Source organism: Mesoplodon densirostris, chromosome 10, assembly GCF_025265405.1.
Source record: "Mesoplodon densirostris isolate mMesDen1 chromosome 10, mMesDen1 primary haplotype, whole genome shotgun sequence".
Classification (NCBI taxonomy): domain Eukaryota; kingdom Metazoa; phylum Chordata; class Mammalia; order Artiodactyla; family Ziphiidae; genus Mesoplodon; species Mesoplodon densirostris.
In genome coordinates, this window is record NC_082670.1 from 79,183,945 (window position 1) to 79,208,970 (window position 25,026).

General features: G+C 52.6%; 1 protein-coding gene across 1 annotated transcript; it reads right to left on the bottom strand.

Moving 5' to 3' along the window:
* Positions 1-336: 336 nt before the first annotated feature.
* On the bottom strand, positions 337-25,026 carry FAM3D (FAM3 metabolism regulating signaling molecule D). Its single transcript, XM_060111494.1, has 9 exons — positions 25,014-25,026; positions 22,725-22,833; positions 15,083-15,226; positions 13,630-13,688; positions 10,325-10,375; positions 6,573-6,657; positions 5,706-5,832; positions 2,438-2,518; positions 337-441 (listed from the first exon to the last, which is right to left on the bottom strand). Exons 1-9 carry the CDS (start codon positions 25,024-25,026, stop codon positions 337-339), a joined length of 774 nt encoding a protein of 257 aa, XP_059967477.1.

Consider the following 25,026-nt stretch of genomic DNA (forward strand, 5'->3'; position numbering starts at 1 on the left):
TTTTAAAGAGTGGCCCCTGCTGAGAGCTCTGCCTAGCCCTGTTCCTGGCTATGAACTCACTTTAGCAGTCTTTTTGGTTCTCTTTTAATTTTATAAGGTATTTTTGCTTGTTTTAAAGAAAACAAATCCAAAATACAGAAGTAGTGTATGGTAATCATGGAAACTGCCTGCACCTTCATCCCCAGAGAGGGTATCTGGCCAGATGTTTTCCCAAACATCTTATATACATATTTTCTTCTTTGACTTCCGGTGATGTGGCTATTTTATCTTGTTTAATGTCCACAAGCCCCTGAGAGACAAATACCCTCCCTGCATTTCTCAAAGGAGAACTGTGGCTCAGAGAGGTGACGTGACCTGCTCATGTCCAGCTAGCGGGTAGCAGGGCCAGCGCTCAGAGCCGGGCCAGCCTTTCTGTTCAGCCATGCTGCCTGCGATGTGTAACTACCCATTAGAATGGAAGTGAGTCAGCTAAGAGAAACTGAGGGGCTTGGTCAGGGTCCAGGGCCTTCAGAAGCACCCTCCCCCCACCCCAGGATTGACCAGTTGGTCCTGGGGGTCAGGAAGGAAGGGCGCTGGGGTTCAGGGGCAGCCCTTTGTCAGCACGTCAGGTGTGGGAGGAGGGTCCTGCCACTTGGAACAAAAAGGGAGGAACGGAGCAAATCCATTTGCTCCCAGTTCTGTCAAGCGTTACATGGATGCCGGTGTCTGTGTAAGTGGTCGGGGGGGCTGCCAGCAAACTCTCCCCTGAGAGTGAGCTACTGTGCTTGGGGGAGGAGGGGTTATGGAACCGGCAGGGTGGCTGGCTGGACGCCTTCTGCTGACTTCCGCAGTCAAGCCTGCTCAAGGCCCTCTTAGCCGGCCATGATCGTGGATCTTGACCCCAGGCGACTGCAGCCCCTGTCCCAGCCAGCCATGGCCCCTGTCACAGGTTCCCACACTCTGTCCTTCTCTACCCCAGGCCCTCTTGGCCCATTTGAAGCCCTGCCTGTCCCCAGAGCTTGGTAACTGTGAGCCCCATGCCAGCGGAGTGCACAGGACTTCAGCTTCTGCTGTCCCCCTGCTCGGGGCGTTTGCACTTGGGGCCTGGGCATCTTCTCCACGAGCCTTGCAGTCTCCCTGGTACACACTCCAGGAGCCCGAGTACCAGTGTTTTCTGCTCCCATGCCCCCCCCCCAGGATTTGGTCTGCCCCCTGCCCCCCGCCCTTCTCAGAGACCCCAGGCTGGGTCTTACCACCATATCCCTTGGGCCTCACCACTTCAGTGGCCTCCAGCAGCTGGTACTGACATCTCTCGGCCAAGGACTCTCTGCAAAGGCAGGAAGGTCGCTCTTTCCCACACAGGTCAGACCAGAAGGGCCCAGGAATTCACATCAGCCCCAACACCAGCAGCCCTCCAAAGATGGCCGACGGGAGTTGGTGTATAATTACCCCAGCTCCCTCACCTCTGACTGAGATCTCTGAGGTGTGTGTCCTACACCGATTCCTAGGGGTTCCCCGTGGGATTAAGTTCCACTCACCCACAGCAGTAGCTGAGTCGACAACACACCCCTTCTTGGCTGCCTTCTCTTTCCTGTCTTACTTTCCCATCTGCTATGGGTGTTTTCTAGAATCACTTCCCAAATAAACGACCTGCACTCGAATCCTTATCTTGGGGCTGCTCCCGAGGGAACCCACACAGAGACAGCCAGGATGTTTTCCCCGAAGGCTTTCAGTCTGGCTCTTCCTTCCAGCCTTTCTCAGATCTCCTTGCTTCCTCCCCCGCTCCAGATCTGGATTTTCTCCAGCTCTCATTCAAACAGCAGGTGGAGACAGTGTTCTCTGCGTCTGGTCCTCTGGCTGTCTCTGTTCCTGTGGATCTTACACCTCACACTGGGAACCAAGGATTCTTTCACACCTAAAAGTAATCCCTATGAAGCGACCTCCTTTCTAGCTGCTTAACAAGGTGCTTGAAGCCGTCACCAACCTGTTGGAACTTGTGGCCGAGCAGACTCAGTCTAGACCACTTCCACCCCAGGGGAAATGCTGCACATCCAGGGGTGGGAAAGTTTGTTCAAAATCATCAAAAATAAAATTTAATTGTGCTCAGGGGCAGGCAGTCCGTCCTGTCCTTCCTTGGGAGTGACAGTCAGCAGTCCCTGACGGAAAGCACACCTGTTCTCTCCACAGACAGCCGGCTCTGGAGGGACCCTCTGAGGCTGGCCACCTCCGGGTAGGATGCCTCCATCCAGGGGGGGCTTTGTTTCCAACGGGGGAAGCGTGCAGGGTACTGGAGGACCCTCAGCACTTTCCACACTTCCGTTCCCTCTTCCCTCTCCTCCTCCACTGGCCGTCTCCTCCTGTCAGTCCGACTCGCAGTGAGCCTGGGCTCTGACTCCTAAGTCAGGCAAGAGCATCCTCAGGCCCTGGCCCAGGAAGAGCCACAGCCGCCCTAATGTACCTTCTGGGGCACACAGCCCTCCAGCTCCAGCAGCTCCGGCCAGCCGTCATATTTATTCGTGTCTGGGTTGTTCTTTAAGAACTAGAGAGACAGAAGAGAGACACTGACAATGTTAGGACTCACGCCTGCATTTGCGTTGTGCTTTAAAACCTAAATGGCTTCACTTCATCCGCGCCACTGCCCCAAGAGGGGCATGGGAGGGTTGGATATTTCCAGCCCATTTCACAAATGGGTAAACTGAGGCTGGAGAGGGCAACTTGCCCAAGGTTTCAGAGATGAGATCAGAGCCTAGTCACTGCCTGTCATGCCCTGGACCGGGGGTGCTGGTACCAAGCATGTGGGGAGTGGTGTTTGAAGAGATTTAGCCCCTCTAGGACATCCCAAATTATAATAATAATAACAAGAAGAAGAAGAAGAAGAAAAAGAAGCATCCTACCTGCAAACTATTATATGTAGAATGGATAAACAGCAAGGTCCTACTGTGTAGCACAGGGAACTATATTCAATATTCTGTGATAAACCATAATGGTAAAGAATATTTAAAAAAGAATGTATAGAATGTATATGTATAACTGAATCACTTTGCTGTACAGCAGAAGTTAACACGACATTGTAAATCAACTGTACTTCAATAAAAAAAGGAAGCATTCTAGCAATTCATGAATGCTTGCTCTATGCCAGGCACAAAGCACCTTCTGTAATTAATCCTCACAGTAGCCCTAAGAAGTGCTCGCTGTTATCATCTCACTTTACAGATGGGGAAGCTGAGGCACAGAGAACCAAAGTAACTGCCTAAGGCTACCCAGTGGGTAAGTCAGGGAACCACTGTGTAATATTAATTAATATTAATAATAAATGTATAAAGAGAATAAAATCAGTTAAGGTTGTGTTTAAAATGCTCAGGCTTAATTTATGGAAAAAAGAATGTAAATGATAAAATCTACAGGTGGGATAATTGTGGCTAACCCTTAGGAAGGAAAAATAAATTCTAGATGCTGCTTGTCTGAAACCCTGTTTCCCATGTGGGAGAACAAAAGACAGAATGGTTTTAATCACGTCGGGGTCTTTGGTTCATTTTTGGGTGATGGGCTGCAGTCAGCTGATCATAGACGTCAGGCAGAAGGTGGTGCTGACTCTTCTCTACTTACATGCTTCCTCTCTGCTGTAATTGGCCCAGTTCTGTTGGGTCTGGAAGCTGCGCTTTAAGGAAGAACAGCGCCCGCCCTGCCTCTTCCTAGAGATTCCTGCCCCTGACACCTTCCAACGGGACATTCTGGAGCCCCAGGCCCCTGACCCCTGTGTCCTTCACCCAGAGGGTATAAACAGAGGGTCCTCTCCTTTTCTCCTTTAGCACAAGCTACTTTGCACTATTCCTTACTTTTTTAAAAAAAATTTATTTATTTTTGGCTGCGTTGGGTCTTCATTGTTGCATGTGGGCTTTCTCTAGTTGTGGTGAGCGGGGGCTACTCTTTGTTGCGGTGCGCGGGCTTCTCATTGCAGTGGCTTCTCTTGTTGCAGAGCACGGGCTCTAGGCACGTGGGCTTCAGTAATTGCGGCATGTGGGCTCAGTAACTGTGGCTCGTGTGCTCTAGAGCACAGGCTCAGTAGTTGTGGCTTGCGGGCTCTAGAGCACAGGATCAGTAGTTGTGGTGCACGGGCTTAGTTGCTCTGAGGCATGTGGGATCTTTCCAGACCAGGGTTAGAACCCGTGTCCCCTGCACTGGCAGGCAGATTCTCAACCAGTGTGCTACTAGGGAAGCCCTGTTCCTTACTTTTTAAAAGTAATTTCTAATTATCTGAATATATTCTCTTGGAAACACACACATACAAACCATCTCAGCATTTTCCAGACAAGGCAAAACCCCTTGCGGCCCACTCTAGCCTCACCCCCACCTCCCTGGAGCTCAGCATGAGGCTTCTTGACTGTCCCTTTTCTGCCTCCCACAGCCCCTCCCCCTCCAGGCTGCTGGGTCTCTGGTCTGATTATGGCATTGGCTTCCTCCCTGCCTCCTGACTTGAGCCCCTTTCACAGTGCTCTCCATGCACAGGCAGGGAGGCCATTCTAAAAGTATGAGGACAGGAAATCCTTGGGGAAGCTGCAGACCTGGATGAGAAATGCATCCCTATTACTGAGCAAGCTGGTTAAAACTTCTCCAAGGCTCTGGATCCTTGTCTGTGAGATGGGATGGATGCTCATTGTACCTACCCCGTTGTGGGTTAAATAAGATCCTGCAGGTCACTTGCTCAGCTGTGCCTGCACAGAGCAAGCACTTGGTGAATACTAGTCTTTCTTGTTATCAATCTGATCTGGTCACTCTCCCTCTTAAGCCTACCATGGCTCCCCATTGCCTCCAGGACAGAGTTCCCTTTCCTCACTGGTCCTATATATGTCTGAATCATTGACCCTTAGCTTCTCGTCTTGGATCTGGGCAGAGTTGAACGTTCTCACCACCAGAGACTGGCCAGCTTCACGCTGGGGAAGCCTGGCCAGTTCTCCCAGGTTTTGGAATTGCTCTGAGCTGGGGATGCACAGATGGCGATTGTCCTGCGAGGGGTGTGGGGGAGAAGGTGCAGCATTTCCTTGGGGTCCCCAACCGTCATTGACTCCCCCTTCCTTCTGTGAGTGCTCCTCAAACCCAACCTCTGGATGCCTCCCAGGTGCACTCTGCTCGGGCCACCCCTGGGTAGTGACTGTAGCCCAGATCATGCAGACCCCTCCCTCTGCATACTCAGGGGGGCCCTCCTGTGTCCCCTTCTTGGTGCAAGTTCACCCTCTCCAAGGGAACTTAGAAGGGAACTTGGGGCTCCCCTGGCACAAACCTGACCCTTTACAGGTGGGGAGACTGAGGCAGGGGGGAGGAGGGGATCGCAGCGGGGACCAGAAGCTGGGCGTCCCACTCCCTGCTCTGGACTCTCCCCTTGCCTCATCATGCGAGCTTCACCTCTACATTCCTTTCCCTTTCCTCCATGCCTTAATTTCCTTTCATCCTTTTTTTTTTTTTTTTCTCCTTTTCCTTCTCCTTTTTGGTACTTACCTATGTATCTATGTATCTATATATGACCCACTTGGTCAAGGCTGCTTCCTGCTGGGGGATTACCCAATCAGGCCGCCCTGATCTCCGAGGTGGACGACCACCAGGTAGCCCTCCTCACATTGCCCCATGTGTCCTTTCCAAGCCACCCCAGCCCTTGTCTGTCCATTCCTGGCATTGTCCCCCGCAAATCCCATCCCCTCCTTCACTGGGACAGGGAGGCTGCCAGGACTCACCTCCTCAAAGGGGCTTTTACTGCTGAGGTCTCTGGCCCCTAAGAAGACCCAGCTGTCCCGGAAGCCCAGCTGCTTTGCGTAGGTGCTGCCCAAGTTGGAGAAGAGCTTCCTGATTTCATCATTCATCCTGCAGGGGACCAGAGAGGACGGTGAGCTCGGGATAGGAGAAGGGGGAGCGTCTCAGGCCCTTGGCTCACCCTCCACCCCTCCTCCAGAGAGGACAGCAGCCTCTCCCGAGCTCAGGAGAAACAGGGCGGAGTGGCCAATATGCTTCTCCGAAAGCCAATCCGAGGGGCTGGCGAAGAGTTACAACGGTTTTGCTTCTTTTTGCAAATATAATACATGTTCACTTGGAAAATATGGAACTTTACAAAGTAACTAAAAATTACTTAGTTTCATCCCCCTTGACATAATCATTGTAAAATTTTAGTATATTTCCTTCATGTCTTTTTTCCCTTGTGCACTGTGGGATTATATCAATTCTTTTGTAAACTGCTTTTTTTTTTTTAAACTTAATACTAAAGGGTGAACATTCTTCCATGTCCTTAAATATTTTCTACATCCTCATTTTTGATGCAGTATATCCTCTTTTATGTATATATAATAATATGTCCTATATCGCCATATGTCATGATTTCTGTCACCAGTTCGCTATCACTGCACAGGGAGAGTGTGTCCGGTTTTTCACTCTTGTGACCACAGCTGTGATGAACCCCCCAGAACATCTCTTTGTGTGCTTGTCTGCTTGGTTCCTTAGGAGAAGGTGTCAGAAGCTGGAGCCAGCAGGACAGTAAGAAAAGGACTTGCAGTTTGGAGGTGTTTGATTCGCTTCTCCCCGTGGCCTGGCAGGCGGAGGTTCCCACTTACTTGGTCCCCGGGTCATCGTAGGAGGCCACCAGCACCAGCGTGCCCTCTGGAATTTCTTTAAGGAATTTCACCAGGAGGTTAGCATCTGTGGGAGGAAGGAAAAATGACATGCTGGTCATTTAGGAGAAAGACGGCTGGTCATTCTCATCCTCTCCTATGGCCCTAACGATCCAGGAATGCCCAGGCAGCCTGACACTGAGCTCCATCTGCACAGGGTGAGGGCATCCTCATTCAGCTGGTCTGGGGTGGGTTCTGGAATTTGAAAGTTTCCCAGGCGATTTTGCTCTGCAGCTGGGGTACGAACCATGGTGTAAGGGCCCCTGGAGGTCTGCCCCCCCAGTGGACCGAGCACAGTCACCTCTCAGAAGCTCCGCTGCCCCTTCTACACTGTTTAAGATGCACCCAGCCTGTCTGTGCTGACTTTAGAGGGTACACCTGCTGGGCAACTCGGGCCACTGAGAGAGAACATGGGGCTTCCACAGCTCTCCAGCTTATGTCAAGGAGCAAGGCTCCATTCGCATCTCTAATGCCTGCCTGCACTTGAGAGATCTCTGGATTGAACACAGAGCAGGTCTGGGGACAGCACCTGGGGAGGCATCAGCGTGCAGCTTGCCTCAACGACACTGATTTTTTTTCTGTTGTGCTCATTTTTATGGTCACCTTCCATGTATAAAAAAAGATAATGGCTTTCTACTTAGGGCAGTGATATAATTTCCTTTTAAGATATATTTATTTAGGTTAAAAAAAAGTGAATGAGCTGATTTAAAGGAACACACGAACAGTGCAAATAGTACTCTGGATAAGGCATAACTTATACAGAAGGCTCTTGAACAGTGGAGGAAGTATGGGCAAGATTGGCCTGGTGGGCAAAGCAGGGGCTACATCTGTCAAAGGAGAATAATTAATAGCCCTGCTCGGAGCATTTCTGTAAAGCTCAAATGTGACGATGCCTCTGGGCTTGCAGTAAGTGCGTTATAACAGAATTACAATTATTAGCAGGATTGGCTACATAATTTTCAGGGCCCAGTGCAAAATGAAAATGTGGGCCTTTTGTTGAAAAATTATTAATCATTTCAAGATGGTGAAGGCAGAGCATCAAATCAAGTTCCTTCTAAGCAAGGGGCCCTGTGTGACTTTCCTGCTCACAGCCTGCGTGCCCATGAAGCTGCCCTGATTCTTACTATTCTCTGGGTATCCCTTGAATTCAGAGGAAAAAGCAAGTCCCCCAGGCAAGGCTAGCCATCAATTTGCTCTGTAACACGGAGGCCTCCAGTCAGTGACCACAGCAGCCCTTGAACTCTTGAGACAAAAAGTGGGAGCTCTGAAAGTACCATTAATTTGTTTGAGCCGTCAGCAGATATCAAGAGCTGGCTCTTGTCTGGAATGGATAGTGGATGTTTGGAAAAAATGAAGTGTGCTTTCTGATAACTATCTTCACACTTTGAAAAGTCATCTTCTTTTTTTTTGTCTTCTGTGGGAAGGGGCGACTTGTTCTCAAAAGGCTTCTGTTTCTTGTTCCCCATCAGCCATGGTTACATCCAAGTTTATGACAAGGCATTATAAAACTTGGTTTATCTTTTTATTTTTTTCCCTTTTCATTTTGACAGATGACCTCCTTGCTTCCGAATCACATGGATGGAGAGAGGGAAGAGGGAAGGGAGATGAAGCTTCCCTGGGCTCCTCCTCCAGCCAGGCTGGGTCCCTCCCCCTGAGTATTGCAGGTTATCATTTAATTCTCACATCCAGCTTATGAAGTGGAGGTCTATGGCTACCTTTATTTTATAGATGACAAAATCGAGGTTCAAGAGATGTCACCCGCCTCAGGTCACCCAACCTGAAATCTCTGACTCCAGAGATGACCTTTTCCATAACCTGGTCCCAGACCACCCTGGACAGAGAACAAATGAAGGTCCCTGCCCTCGGCCCATGGCCTGTCCCGCTCTCTCCTCTCCCGTCTCCAGCTCTGTCCTGTACCAGGAGGGGCTTTGCATGCCTGCATGTGGACACCCACCCTGCCTGTCCAAGCTCTGTCATTGCCACCCTCTCTTCCAGCAGCAGCCGTCCCCCGGCCACCCCTCAGTCCTATGGGTGTGTCTGTAGCATGGGGGGCACACCTGGAAGAGGTCTGCATGGGCCCTGATGGAGACTCCAGGTGGGCACGTCCTCTGGCCCTGCAGACCCTACCTGTGAGGTGGGACTCGGCTGGAAGACGGCCATCGTGGGAAGCCCTGAGCCCAAGACACAGTCCCGGCTCCTGTCTCTAAGGATGCTGTCACAGGTCACCTTCTGAACACCTTCCCCTGCTGTGACTTCTGGGCAGCAGACTTCCATTTCCCACATTTCAGCCCCTCCTTTGTCTGTAAAGCCAAGAGGGCTTCCTGCTCTCTGCTGCTTGGTGATTTCTCCCCTTCTGGGCTCACATATTTAGGTGGGTGCAGTGAGGTAGGTTTTCCCTGGAGACGGAGGCAAAGGTGGGAGATTGAGGATAGAAGAAAACAGCTGATTGGCAGCAGCAGGGCCCTTCCATTCTGCGAGGAGCTTCTGGGGTGAGGGGTCTCACGCTCAGCGCCCTTGATGCCCGAGCCCAGAGCTGGCCCTGTGATTGCGGGGACATAGAGGGACACTGAGTCGAGCCGGGCACCGAGAAGGAGGCTGAGCTCAGTTCATCTATCCTGGCGGAAGCCAGTCCTTGCAGGGCCCAGACCTCTGCTGCCTGCAAGGGGCCACCCTGCTGCTTTTCCACTCCTGCTGAGGCTCCTGTGTTGGTGGTGGGGCTGGGTTGCTGGCTGGGCAGCAAGTGGCATATTGGGCCCGGGACTAATTCCACCACACTTTGGAAGATGTCTCAAGCCTGCGTGAGAGTCCCGCCTCCACCCACAGCTTTGCCGGGAGGCCTGTCGGGGAGCAAGCTGCTGGTGGGGACTTAGGTATCCGGGCCTCCAGCCCAGGTGAGTCGGTGCCCTGTTGCTGGGCCGTGCTAAGGACAAGGAGAAAGTGACTTCCTGAGTAAGGGGCATCCATGGGTACAGAGCAGCTCAGAAAGCATGTCTAGGTAGAGAGAAGAAAAGACATCTGCAGAAAGATGCAGAGAGCTTGGAGCCTCAGAGCTGTCCTTTCTGGGCCTCGGGAGGCCTTGTCCTGTCCTTGGGCTCGATAGCGACCCTGTGGCTTTAAAAAAATACCTTCTACCTAGCAGAGCAAACTGGGCCACATTCCCTCGTCCTCAGCATTTCAGTGCACACGTGTCTGGCCTCCCACTGCCAGCAACAGCATTTCTTTGCCTGAAGGTCTTCTCCGGCCTCCACATCCTCCTTTGTACCCTGGGTCAGGCCAGAAGCGTGGGAAGTGCCAAGGAAGAGGGGTAGGAGCACCCCGGCTCCCTTGCCCCTTGGGGTGTCTCAGGGGCACATGTTCTACACTGGCTCCCCACAGCGATCCATGGCTCCGTAACTCTCTGCGCTGGCTGCCTTCCTTTCCCCAGCTCACTCCCCCACTCCCTACTGACATTCCCTGAGACCACCTCCTCCCAAATAAACACCGCACTCGAATCCTTGCCTCAGGATCTGCATCAGGGAGCACCCAGTAAGACAGTAGAAAGGAGTTTCAAAGGCAGCAGGACAGCCCTCCCCACTATGCCGCTTTCTGATTGGGTCCCTGGAAACAAGAGCCAAACTCCCTGGCACCCAGGTAGCCTCTTGCCACAGGAAGGACCTCAGCCCGCCCTCGACTTCAGTGCCAACAGTGGTGCCTACCTCCAGAGTACATGTCGAAATATTTCTGCGTCATCACCTTTCCCGTGGTCCCTAAGGGATAAGAGAGCAGAACTATTATTTGCCGTAGCACGTCATTCTGTCTTTCATTTTGTGGAGAGTGGCTACTCTGTAGTCTAAGGTCTAAAAATAGAATAGAAGAATAGTGGAACAAAACGAGGTCCTGTAGAAAGCATGCAGGACTAAGTTAGGTGCCCAGTAACCACTGGGCTGATCTGAGAGGTGTACTAGCACATAACGGTGCAGGGTCTCTGGAACTGAGTGGAATCCCACCAGTCTGGGTTTGTGTTCTGCCCTGCCACTTCCTAATGCACGACTTAGCATTTGACCTCAATTTTTGCATCTGTACCATGGGCTGTGGGAACTAAATGAGATGTATTTAAAATATATGCATGTGAGATAAATCTTACCTGTAAAATAGTAACTAAAAAAACTACAACCATCATTACTATTCTCACCTAAATAGGAACTCTGCAATTTGAGTGCTCCAACTCTTTTGCGGTATGCGGGCCTCTCACTGTTGTGGCCTCCCCCGTTGCGGAGCACAGGCTCCGGACGCGCAGGCTCAGCGGCCATAGCTCACGGGCCCAGCCGCTCCGCGGCATATGGGATCCTCCCAGACCGGGGCACGAACCCGTATCCCCTGCATCGGCAGGCGGACTCTCAACCACTGCGCCACCAGGGAGGCCCTGAGTGCTCCAACTCTTGAAGGCAAAGGGATTTTCAGTGGGCTGGAGTGTACGCAGTGTCCTGAGTCCGGTAATCTGGATTGCCTTGGTGGGCTTTGCAAAGCGTACAAATCCTACAGGGAATCAGGTGTTCTGGAGGAAAATTGCAATTCTTACCTCTGGCCACTGGATGGGGGTGTTGCAGAGGGGATGGCAGCTCTAGTCTCACCTTCACGGGCCCCTCCCCCAATTCAGTTGGTAGATTTGACAAGAGGGTGGCGACCGGGGCCTGGGTAGTGGCAGCTGTCCTGCCAGGTGGGAGCAGGCTCTCACTGCAGTCCCCCCTGAATTCTTGGAGCCACTAGTGTCCAAGACCCTCCAGACACTTCACCGGGGGCTCTTGGGAAGGAATCTATGAAGCCGGTGAAACCACTTTTGTGATCCTGTGCATTTGCGGACTTTTCTGGAACCGAGGGGGGTGGGGGTGGGGGGGTGGAGGAGGTGCAGTTTGAACAGTTTCTCAAAGCAATCCCTGCCATCTAAAAGGCTGAGAAGTAGCAATCCTTTTGTGCTCTGGCTCGTTATGTAGATGAGGACCCTGAGGCCCTGAGAGTGATTTGTTAGACTTTCCACAGCTGGCATGCAGTAGGCACTGCGCATGTGCTTGGACACATTTCTAGTCTAGAGGGTAGTTTCGCCGAGTGATTAAGACCTGGAGTCAGCCAGAGCCAGGTTCAAATCTAGATGATTCTATTGGCTGTGTATCCTGGGCAAGTTGCCCAGCCTCTCTGAGCCCCCATTTTTTACCTGGAGAACAGGGAAACTGAGCGTAGCTGCCTTCTAGCATCGTGATGAGGATCAGTGAAATAGCTAGCTCACAGTAAGTGCTCGATAAATGTTAGCTCTCAGTGTTATCAGTGGTTGTTTTTATCTTTGGGCTTTGCGAGGGATGGGGAAGGAGGCCTCTGTCTGAGCCCATCTCCTGGGAGAATATTCAGGTTTTCTCTCACGGTGGTCCATTTGGGGGAAGAGAAGCCCAGCAGGTTTCAGCCAGGTCGGCTGCAGCTGGAGCCCTCCCCTGCCCTCCCCACTGTGGGGTGAGTGGAGACTGGGTGGGACAGTTGATGTAAGTGAGGCTGCTACAGTCTTCTGGGCCTGGCATGCCGGGGGTGCTCTGAGACTGTCTGGAAGGGGCCAGCAGCAGGGGGAATCAGGCCTCCCTCTCCTTCTCTAGACTCTGGAGGAGGAGCGGCCCCCCTCAGCTTCCTGCCCCTCCTGGCCCACGCCCTTCCTGGACTCCCAGGAAGTTGGCCAGGGCTGTCCTCTGACCCCTGTCTGGCAACGCTCCTCCTTTGTTCCAGGCTTTGACCTCTCCCCTGACGCAGCAGGCTTTCTTGGCGGACGGGAAATGGGTCCTCTAGGAGCAAAGGGCCAGGGTTCCAATCCTACCCTGTCACTTCCTAAGTGTGGTCGTGTGGTCACACTGCACACAAGCTTGAACGCTTTTTCTCCTGAGTGTCCATTGTGCCCTTTTTCCATCTGCCCTGACATTTGTCCCAGGAATAGCTCTTAGATCCAGGCAAGTAGCCCCTGTTCCCCAGATCATGTAAGAGCTGAAGGCAGACAGGAGGGGCTCGGCTGGGGCCACACCACCTGGCCCTTCTCGGCCCCTGTAACCTACCCACTCCTGAAACATGTCCCTGTTCCTGGCTTGGCCTGCAGTTGGCTTCCTGTTCATCACCTGCTGGAGATGCAGGGTTACTGAGACTGTGGCCTCCCTGGGTCTCCCTGCCTCTAGTCTCCCTATTCCAAGCTAGAAGGAGGTTTCAGGAAGGCAGGGCTGGGCCCTCAGGCCCTGCTCAAAGCCTTTCCAAGGCTCCCTATTTTGCTCTGCTTCAGGTCCACACGTCTTAGCAGGACACTTAGCCCCTCATCCTCTGGCCCTGCTGATCCCCCAGCCTCACCTCTCACCACCCTGCTTCTGTGTTATAGCCAGAGCGAGCCTGTGTGGACCCCCAAGCCCCTCTCCTCCTTCTTCTCTTCCCTGCGCCCTGCACAGTGTTGCCCCTGCCTGGAAGGAGCCTCCCTCTTTTCTCCTGGTCAACCCCTACCATCCCTCAGGCCTCAGCTGACCATCACCTCCCTCTGGAAGCCTCCTCCCCCGATTACCTCCGCTGCCAGCTCCGTGTCCTGCTCCCAGAGCTGTGTTTCCTTTTCCTTCACATGTGCTCACCACCTTCTGATTTTTTTTGTGAACTTCATGGGCGCCCTCAGGGGCTTATCAAGCCAGGGTCTGTCCTTCTAGTTCACAGGTGACCCCCAGAACTCCATACGGGGCCTGGCCCACAGTAGCTACTGTTGCTCTTTGCCGAGTGAGTGAATGAAGGCGTGCACTCAGCTTGTAATCTCACATTGTCCCCTATGGTTTCATGTGTGTTGGTTTAAGCCCAGACAGGGTCACATTTCATAGGAGCAGCGTATCCTCCTGAGATAGGTGCACCTGGCAGGGACCTGGCCATGACTGCAGGGCAGACCAGCTCTTTTGGACCTGTTTCCACAGGCCAGCCAGGCTTCAGAGCGTGGTGGGGGCCGGCGTGGGGGGGTGGATCGGCAACTCACCGTTCACCAGGGCGATGTTCAGGCCTCTGCCCACGTTGTTTTTCACAGGACTCATGATCCTGAAGAGAAAGAAGAAAAACAAAATACAACAGTTGGTCCCGAGTGTGGAGTGAACGCTCTGGAACTCTGCGAGGGCCCACATGGTGTGATGCCAAAACATCAGGAAACACACGGAATTATTTGGGCCATCTGTTTTCTCCTGGAAACGAGCGGTGGGCTGGATTCTCGGAGGAGTCTCTATTGGCACGTTTGGACCAGAACAGTCTGCCCAGGGAAGAAGGAGGGTCCCTGCCTGGGGGTCAGAGGTGCTGGAGGCAGGGTCAGCCCATGTCCCCAGGCTAGGCGGAAGGCAGAGCCCGGAAAGTTGCTCCCGTCCTGCCATGTCTGGGATCCCCAAGTGGAGCCCAGCTGTGTTCCTGCGGCCCAGCATCCATACCCTGTCCTCTGGTATCCCTGGGAAAAGTGTACTTCTCCGTCTCAGGCCAGGAGGTTCTCAGCACTGATCTCTCTCCCAGGCCTGGACAAGCCAGTAGCCTGTGCCCCTGGTCACAGTGATTGGGCCAGTGTGGTCATGTGACCCAGGCCAGCCAATGAGCCCCAGCCCCGGGACTTTTGCAGGGTTAATTCAGATGGGAAAGCTCTTCCCAGTGGGGTGCTAGACAGGGCTATTATGTCAACCCAGCTGGTGGCCTCCCTCCTTCACCACATGAAGAAGTCCATTTTCAGTAGAGAAAACCAAGTCTAATGACAGAGGAAAGCAGAGCTGAAGGTAGTGTGAGAGGGAGCCCTGATGACTTGGTTTGAACCCCTGGATTCAGCTGGTGCTGGAGCCCACTGCCTCTGGCCTTTTGGGTACGTGAACCAGTAGGTTTCCTTGTTTTGCCTAAATGATTTGGATCTAGGTTCAGAATCCATACTAAAACACCTGTCTCTGGCTTCTTTTGTAGGATGAACTTGCTGTCCCAGGGACTTTACTACGTAGAAAGCCTGGTATATAGGCTTTCTCCTGCACCTGGGTAGGAGCCCTGGCACCTGCTGCATCTGGGCTTTGATGCCTGGACCTTGATCTTGAACACTCCCCTTAGGCATCCCCCGTCATAGGAAGCCCAGCAGCTTGGCTATCAGACAGACCTGAGTTCAAATCCTGGCTCTACCAAGGGTTAGCTGGGTAACACTGTCTGAGCCTCAGTTTCCTCATTTTTACAAAGGGGAGGATTATCACCCCACCTCCAGGAATGCTGGGGGATTGAGGGAGACGATGCTGTAAGGCATCTAGCAAGGTGCTGGCAGATTTGCAAGATGTTAGGATTATTATCATGTGTGACCCACCCACCCAGAGTAAAAGGAAGCATGTCGAAGGTGTGGTCTGGTCTCTAGGGCCTGCCCTTGAGGCCTCTGAACTTGCTAATGAGTGAATTAATGAAAGAAAAGAAAAGAAATGCCAGAAACTTACGTTTGGCCTTCAAAGCACATGGAGGGGCCCACGACGTTGGCGGCCCCGCTGCTGATTTGAAACGCAAAGAAGTTGTCTGGGCAGGATTTGCTGAGGCCACACTTGGTCTTCACCAAGTGTGAAGCTGGGGAGGGAACAGAATAGCTTTGGTGGCGGCAGCTAAGGAAGGGGCCCAGGAGGAGGAGAGGGGCAGGGACAGGGGGCCTCCTCCCAGAGGTGCCTTCCCTGACCACCTAGGTCTGTGGATTTGCCCCTTTCTGTGCTCCCACAGTGCTTCCAATAACCCCATCAAAGACACGGGACGCTGCGTGTCTGACCACCCAGAGTTCGTTTCCGGGTTTCCCATCACAGCCCCAGCCCTGGCACAGCTCCTTGTTGCCCGCAGGCCTTCAGTAACTGTGTGCAGAACGGTGAGTGGTGGTTAATGACCCGAGTCACCATGATTAAGGGATTGTCTTGAGAACTTTCTCTTGAGACATGGCAGCCTTTTGAGCTCACAGAGGCCCCTGTTGACAAGCTCCTGGGGGCCCAGCATGGTGGGTGGGAGCGCTTCTCACCAGCCAGGTTCCCTTGAGCAAGTCTTCAACATCCTTGCAAATCTGCTCCTTCATCTGTGAAATGGGCTAATGATGGTACTTCTCCACTGGGTTCTTGTGCGGGATTAATGAACTCGGGTTAATGCTCAGGGCTTATTGGCTATTCTTCTTATCACTTATTTCCGGAGCACTTACTTTGGGCCAGACCCTGAGGTTCAAAGGGACCAGACAGGTGGTTCTGGAACTTCCCTCCCGGGGCTTAGCATGGTTCCTGGAACCCACTGAGGACTCAGTATGTGGGACCTCTGATTATTGTGGCTGCTATTAAGACCTGCATCCTCTCCACATGGCCCTCCCAGGGCAAACTCTGGAGGCCTGTGAAAGGCGGGAGAGGCAGATGCACCCCCAAACACAGCAACTGAGATGTCACCCGCACTTTCAGCCTGGCAGTTTCTAACTTATATTCATGCATGTTGTTTTAACACCACCTGACAGTTCAGAAGGTGCCAGGAGGGAGGACTGGGTAAACAGGGAATTAGAGAAAGTTCACCTGCAAAGGGAGAGCAGTGATCAGGCAGCCTTTCTCTCCTTCAGCCCCGCGCCAGGCATCTGGCTGAGCCGCGCCAGAGTGCTTGGAGCAAACCCACAGGCTTCCCAATAGACGCTGGCACACGCCAGGGCCTTGCTGCCTGCTAGGCACTGTGGCAAGCCCTTTATCTTTACTGTCTTGTTAAATCATCCCCATAACTCCTGTGCCTACCATAAAGGAGGCACTCGATAAATCTTCACTGAATGAACACCTAGAGCATTTGGGCGGGTCTGAGCCCAAGTTGGGAGGGTGATTAGGGTCTCCAGGGCCTAGAGGGAGCCTTAATGGGAATCAGGAAAAAGCGTCCCTCTGGGGGGACACAGCCCACTAGCGCCAAGCTCGGCAAGCCTGTGGTGCCTCGGAGTGGGTGATGGTGCCCCTTCTTAGGAGCGAATGCAGCCTGCACCAGGGCTCCCCTGGTGGAGTGGGCGGCCCTGATGAGCTGAGCAGAAAGCCCATCCTAGGCTCTCGTTCCCCACCCCGAGTGCCAGCATACAGGCCTGGTGGGTGTAACCAGAGCTCCAACTGGGACACTATCACCAGAGAGTGAGGGCCGGAAGTGGAGACACCCCCGAGTGGCTCAGGAGAGGGATGGCTGGAGATGTGGACCCGACGCCACTACCCCTCCCTCTGGACAGAACCCCCGCCCAGAGTGGCTAGTTGAGGGTGAGGCTGGGAGGGGTCCTCTTCTCCTATGAGCCTTGGGGTTCCACCTCTGCCCCCCCAGAGAGCCCAGTTTACTTTCGAATCCAGAGGTTTTCTCCTTGCCAGAGGGGCTGGGCCAGGCTTCGGGGACCACCCTGGAGTTTGCCCAGAGCCTAATCAACAGCAGCAGAGTCGGATAAACCCCATGTCAACAGGCCGGCTTAGCAAGCTTTTCCCAAATTGATTTTCTGACCATCCGGCCTTCACGGTCAAGCTACTGGATGAGGGGGAGGAGGCCCAGGGGTCTCAGTCACTGGGAGGCAGGGGATTTGCTCTGTGGGTTTGGGTTTCAGGGGTTTCCTAAGCTGCCCAACCCCTCTGGGAACCCAAGAGGCTATTGCTCAGGGCATGGAACTGAGCACTGGAGGGGAGTTGCAGTCAGGGAACTCGGGCCGACTTCAGTAATCTGCTGTGTGACTTGCCAGAAATCTCTCCCTTTCGCTTAAAAGTGCCAACTGTAAAACGAGGGAGTTGGTTTAGATCAGGGCTGTCAAACAGGTTTCCTCTTCAATGTTAACGGATCTACTATTAAAGGCTTAATGATAAAGCTTTGAGGCTACCTGTGGGCTTGGAGGCAAAGAGTGCTGGGATTGATTGGTGATGTCTACTGTGGGAACCGGTGAAGGTGAGAGGCAGCACGTGTGCTTGGCTTTGCCTCCCCCCCAGCAGGTGACGTCTGAGTGTTTGTTCAGCACCAAGATGCTGTGTGACAGTGTCTACTTCACAGTGTGACTCAGGAGGCTTCAGTGAGACAGGGTTCAGGGTGTGGCGTGAAGGGTTTGTGTTGGTGCATAGTCTTTGCTCTCTGTAATTCCACAGTGCACAGGGGCTCCCATGCCCTTTTCTTTTCTTTTTAAATATTTATTTGGGTGCACTGGGTCTTAGTGGCGGCACGTGGGATCTTTTTTAGTTGTGGCATGTGGCATCTAGTTCCCTGACCAGGGATTGAACCCGTGTCCCCTGCATCGAGAACATGGAGTCTTAACCACTGGACCACCAGGGAAGTCCCCTCCATGCCCTTTTCAGTCAGGGAAAGTCCCACTCCCTGCATCCCCCTTCAGTCACCACCATGTTGGTGTGGAAAGGGGGACTCGGAGGTGCTGTCTCTTGTAAGGAGGTGTTGAGAGGGTGGGCTCTGGATTAGATGGGCAGGTTGACTCCCTCCCCGCCACTTACAGCTGCATTGCCTTGGCCAAGAGATTTCACCTCTCTGAGCCTCAGTTTCCTCATCTACAAAATGGGGATACTTATAGCATCCACATAGGGCTGTGGTGAGGATTGCATGAGATGCCTGTAAAGTTCTGAATACAGTGTCTGGCACACAGTAGGCCCCCAATCACTGTTACTGTTATCATCACCATAATTGTCCCTCCCTTCCACCTTCTCTGCACTTCTCTGCACTGTTCAGACGTCTCAGCACTCCTGCCCTCCCAGTGCTCTCTCTACTCCCCACACTTGCATCCCTGACTCAGCAGCCAAGTTCTCCACTGGAGCCCCAGCATTCCTGCCCCTAGGCCTTTGCACAGGCCAGTCTATCCTCCACAAGGCACAGCTAAATAGCCGTCTCCTCCCTGAAGCCTTCCCTGACCCCTTCCCATTGGAAGCAGGCGGCCCTCCTGGAGCCCACGGCATGTTGCCCCACCTCTCTTGGCACATATGGCCCTCTGCCCCCTTAGACTATCAGCACCCCCTTCTGTTTGCCTCTGGGGGCCCCTGCGGTGCTCAACATGGCCCTGGTACTTTGGAGCAGGAAACATAAGCCAATTCTGGGGTCATTGAAATGATGATAATAAGCGCAGCCCGCATCCTTGGGGCTCCCAGCTGGGTCAGGGGATGAGAGAGGGGGGCAGGGTGGATGCAGTCCAGACTGCAGGCTGGGGGTGCTGGGGAAGGGAGACAGTTGAGCCCACCCCTATGAGTCCGAATGGCTGAGAAGGGGCCACAGGGCTGGGGGCTTTGGAAGGCACCATCAGGCCATGGAAAGAGTGAGCCGGGCAGACTCTGGGAACCAAGGTTTTTCTAGAACCTTCAGGGCTGGGACTAGAGACTCCTCACCCTAAGGGAAACAGGGCTGAATCAACACTCACGGTTCTCCTTGTAGACTGAACCTGTTGGAGAGAAGACAGAAACTGGTTAGAAAGTGCGTTGGGCCCCTGCACAGGGTGGAGGCTGGGGGCTGGGGAGTGGGAAGAAGGGAATTGAGAGAGGTGTTGGCCTGGCCAGGTGCAGTCCCTGTCCCGTGGCAGGGGTTGAAATGAGGTGAAAGTCCCATCTGGTCTGGAAGTCCTCCCTAATTTGCCACTGTCACCACTACTCTCTCTCACGCACAAACACACACACACACACACACACACGCACATACACACAAAGCGTGCACACACACACACAGACGTATGCACATACACTGACACACATGCATAGACACACATGTGCATGCACGCGCACACACACACACACACACACAGAGGACTCTCTCATGGTTAAAAAGAAGCAGACCTCTATTGTGAGGCCCACTGGACTTGGAGCCTGACCGTGTGTGACCACGTGTGAGTTTCCTCCTCTGGGGCTCGGCCTCCTCGCCTGCGCAGTGGGGGCCATCACACCCACTCTCGCTGGCTGTGGAGAAGAGCCAATGAGAGGCGCCGAGAGCCCTGGCCCCTGGGAAGGACAGGATGGTGTGGCTGTCACTTTTCGGGCCCGGAGCAACCCTTCCCGACTCCCGCAGCTCCGAACATCTGAACAGGCTTCACGTCTTAGTTGTGCCGTGTCCCGCTTATTTCTGCGGTTCTACGTCCTGTCTCCCACCAGCTGAGTGCTAAGTCCTAGAGGACAGGGCCCCCAGGGGACACAGAAATGCCGGCGGGGAGCAGGGGGGCGCTCCTTTTTGGGGGACACCCACACTGACACACTTTCCATCTGGTCCTTGAGAAGCTGTCCCCCTGCCCTTGCCTTCAAGGCCCGAGGGGTATCACATGTCCCAGGCTGGGCCAGTTATAGCGTTACATTCGTCTGGAGACGGAGCCCTACTAGGGGTTGATATGTAGCCCTGGGGGAGAGAGAAGCATCTTTCAGCTGAGCTGCAGGGTGAACATCCAGAGAGCTGGTAGCCACCATACCTGCCTGGGAGAGAAAGCTGCCCGTGGAATAAGGTTAAATAGCAAGGAACAGAGCCCAGGGACACAGAGACAGACTCTGGGGCCTTTGTCGGGGCCCCTAGATCCAGCCACACCTAAAGTCTGATGCCATGGGCTTCCCAATGACCTGACTCAAAAGACGTCCCATTTTGTTTAAACCGCTTACAGTTGGGTTTGTCACTCCTGTCTGAAAGAACCCTGCCCAATTTATTAGGTAAATCAGAAATTCCTTAATCACCTGATTTCTGTGCCATGGACCCCTTTAGTGATTTGGAAAAGCCTATGAACTCCCCTTAGAGTAAATTTATTCCAACTTCTCTTGAGACACTCAGCACTTCCTACTCTACCAGACGGCAAGTTATTAAATGCATAAAATAAAATAGATTGGATTAAAAAGGAAACCAACTCTGTATCAAGATAATAATAAAAACATTAGAAAATTTTGTGCTATAGTAATATATGTGCTTCCATATTAATAAATTAAATCATCAGGTAGGGTGCATGCAACCAGGTCAGGAATGTTTGAAGTAAATGAAGGTTCCCCTTTCCGTGCCTGAGCACACTAGTGGTTTTGGATGGCTGCTTTTCCCACTGGTTACATTTCCTGCCACTGTAAGCATTTTGCAAGACTCAGGTCATGTTAATGCACTTCCATTTTTGTATATTCTATACAGTAAGTCCCCTACATATGAATGAGTTCCATTCCGAGAGCACATTCCTAAGTCCAATTTGTTCGTACGTCCAACAAAGTTAGCCCAGGTACCAACACAATCGGCTATATAGTACTGTACTGTAATAGGTTTATAATACTTTCACTCAAATAATACATTAAAAAAACCCACAAAAAATGAAGAAAACATTTTTAGTCTTACAGTACAGTACCCTGAAAAGTACAGTAGTACAGTACAACAGCTGGCATACAGGGGCTGGCATCGAGTGAACAGGCAAGAAAGGTTACTGACTGGAGGAGGGAGAGGAGGTGGGAGACGGTAGAGCTGAAGGGTCGTCAGCGATAGGAGACGGAGGGCAAGCTGCATGTGACAATGTACGCCAGACATGTGAACTAACTCACGTGACTGGAGCTGGGGCCACGTGTTCCTCATTCTGGGGTCTTTGAGACCTAACGCAGAACAGTTGCTTGATGATCATTGTGGGGGGTGTTGATTTGTCAAATCCCAGGTGGTTGAGTTCTGAGAGGGAAACAACATCTGGGGGCTCCTTTCAATTACTCCCCTCTCCCACCTCAAGCTGAGGCTCTCTTCTCTAGAGCTTACTCCTGAGCTCCCTCCTGCTCTGAGCCTCCTGTGCTTACCTGGCACATCTCCTCCAAGTCCAGCAGCACAGCCAAGTCAATCTCTAGTCTGTAAAAGTAGGGCCTAAGATATGTATCCATATAAATCATCCTGACCTGGGTGCGGGCCATGCTCGACAAGAAGCACATGAGGTGAGGGCCCTCTGAGATTCCACTGTGGGGAGTTTGTGTTAAAGGCAGGGTGATGGGCTTCTCACTGCTGTGAAGCCATGAGCTGGTCTGGGCCACTAGAGGTTATTATGTTTGATTATGTCAATGGAGGTGGTTCTTGCTCTTTAAGGAGGATGAATCCAGAGGTAGAAATTCCTTCCCTTTCTCTCCTTCCTTTGAAAGGATTTGGATCTGGGAGACCTGTGTTCTCATTCCTGTTCTGACATCTACAAGGGACATCTGGGCAAGTTTCTTAATTTCCCTGAGCTTCTCTTTTTCTCAGACCACACATAAAACCACAACATGAGGTCATGCATGAGTCCACTCCACAAACATACCATGAATCACCCCCTAGGGCATTTGTGCAGATTAAATGAGACCATGCATGTAGAGCAGCTAGCATCCATCACCCATCCACCATCCATCCACCCATCATCCACCTATCCACCCATCATCCATCCATCCACCCATCATCCACCTATCCACCCATCATCCATCCATCCATCCGTCATCCATCTAGCCATCCACCAATCCATCCCTCTTTCTTTCACTTATCAAATGTTTCCTGAGCATCTGCTCTGAGGTGCTAGAGAGATGGATGTACACAAGGCAAAATTCTGGCCTTCAGGAAGCTCACATTCTATGGGATGGGGATAGGCAACAACCAAGTAAACAAATAAATAAACAACCTAATGATGGATGATAATGATGTTCTGAAGGGAATAGGCTGACATGAAAGACTCTAAACTAAGGAAAGCAGGTACAAGTATAGCTGGGGTGGTAACGGAAGGCCTCTCTGAGGCGGTAACATTTGAGCAGAGGCTTGAAGGCTGAGAAGGGGCTGGCCACAGGGAGGTCTGAGTGAAGAGGGTTCCAGGCTGAGGGAACAGCAAGTACAGGTGGAAGGCACTGAAGGCCCGGGCAATTTTCTCCCTCCCTTCTTTTCTTCCTCCCTCTGTCCTTCCTTCTTGGGTCACATTTCCAAAATGGCCCTTGATGCAGGCACATGTTCTGGCCAGGGCCTTGGGACACTTCTCTGGCCCCCATAGGCTCCCAGCCTTCCTGACAGCCTGGGGGGTTCCTCTTCTCCCACCCCGAACGCCTTGGGTCCCAAGGGCAGTCCTCACCTTGCCATGGCTGGCCACCTCCTGGGTCACCCAGGGATGGAATAGATCCTTGGCCCCTAGCCCTGGTCCATAGGCCTTGCCCCAGTAGCGAGCTCCACTCACCCAGGAGGATGGTTTTCATGTTGAAGTTGATATAGCTGCGGATGAAGACCCATGTGGTGACCAGGCCAAAAATGAGGGCCAGGAGGTAAAGCAGACCTGCAGAGCAAGGAGATGCTGCCATGAGACCACAGCACCAGACCACATTGCAAGGCCAGGCAGCAAGACTACATGTGGGTCCTTCCCAAATGCCCTCAGTGAGACCACATCCTGTAGGTCCAGACCCTGCCCACACTGTGGACCAGTCCACGGCCTGCATGGCGGGGCCAGTGTGAGTCTATGTGATGACCAAACAGTGAGATCATGCTGCAAGGTTACATGGCAGTGTTCCCCAAAGTACGGCCGCTGGGAGGGAGGGTTAGAAATGCACCTTCCTGGGTTCCACTTAGCGCTCCAGAGAGTATCTCTGGGGTGAGGCCTGGGAATCAGCATGCTGAGGGGAGGCCTGAGAACTGCGGCAGGAGAGCAGGAGGCAGGTGAGCCCCGGCATGGGAGGCAGGAAGGCTCAGGGTGGCCACCTGCCACTGTGTGACCTCGGGCAGGGGCTCAGCACCTCTGAGCTGGACTTCCTCAGTCACAGAGTAGACAGGGTGATGCCCTTGCTGCTGAGCCCATGGCTTGTTGGGAAGGATGTTACAGTTGTCACCACTAGGCAGCCTCCAGCGTGGCTTGGGGGGTGGGGTTGGTCTCCTGTATTTGCCATCCACTCTCCCTGAAAGCCACCACAAATAGCACACAGTGCTCTCTGTAGGAACACGCAGCAGCCTAGCCGATGCGGCCTCCCCTGCCTCACAGCCATATTGCTCCCCATCCCCCCATGCATCACTGAGGAGCAACTCCACACACATGATGGACCACCAGAGCCCCCTGGCCGCTCTCCCTTTCCTCACTCTTCCAGGAAGGCTGCACCACACCTCCCACCTCAAGGACTCTGGTGGTCCCACAGCCTTGGGAGTCAAATGTAACCATCAGGCCAAGTTCCCTTGCTCCTTGCCTGACCTCCCTCTCCACCTATGGCCATCCCACCCTAAACACGCCCGATCTCGTGTGACCTCCCTCTCTGCACCACCCTTGCTCCTCAGCCCTGAATTCAGCTGTGGCCTCCTGCTGGCCTCAAGCTACTGCGGTGGGGGAGAAGGCCCCCTGGATCCCATGGGGTGGGGTCAGGTCTGTGGAGTCCTCGTCTTCTAGGGCATCGGCTCACATTATACGGCACTCATTTTGTGTCGGGTGCTGAGAGAACGGCACTTACACACATTATTTCAGTTCATCCTGGAAGTAACCCTCTGTGTTGTACGCTATTGATTACCCCCATTGTACAGATGAGGAAACTGCAGCTGGGAGAGCTGGTCACTAGGCTAGTAAGTGACAGGGGGAACCTGAACCCGAGGAAGTAAGCTGACTCTAAAACTCATGCTTGGGACTTCCCTGGTGGTGCAGTGGATATGACTCCACACTCTCAATGCAGGGGGACCCGCTTCGATCCCTGGTCGGGGAACTAGATCCCACATGCATGCTGCAACTAAGGAGCCAGTGAGCCTCAACTAAGGAGACCGCAAGCCACAACTAAGACCCAGTGCAACCAAATAAATAAATCTTAAAAAAAAAAACAACTCATGCTCTTCAGGGAACTATATCTAATATCCTGTGATAAACCATAATGGAAAAGAATATAAAAATGAATGTATATTTGTATAACTGAATCATGTTGCTGTACAGCAGAAATTGACACAACATTGTAAATCAACTATACTTCAGTAAAAATAAATAAATAAAACTCGCTCTCACCTTTCTCCTAGTGTTTGAAAATATAAATGAATTGTGTCCGTTTCCTATTTGGTGCCTCAGTTTCCCTACCTGTACAAAGAGGGTACAGTATGAGGGTGTAGACCAGAAGGCAAAGGCCTCTCCTTGTGCCCAGCCCTGTGGTTTGAGGATTCTAGAATAGCCCTCCCTGAGGCAAATATTTTGTCTGTAATTGTCAACCACAGTGAAGTGTTTCCAAGATAGGGTGAATCTCCATGATCCCAGCCAGGTGGGGCCATGGTGCCGAAGTTTCTGTAGTCCTTCAGCCTTGAGGCAGGAAGTCGCCTCTTATACTCTTCCAAGCTCTCCCTGTATTGGTTTCCTCCTGGAATTCCGGCCTGACCGGTTGAGAACAAATAAAGTCAAGTAACCTCTGAGTCCAGGATGGGCAGACACTGCTAGCAGAAAATGATTTCCAAAACCAGTTTCAGAAGTCAACCTTGAGGCTTCGAAGCCTCAGAGCCTGGCCCTACCTGACACTCTCAT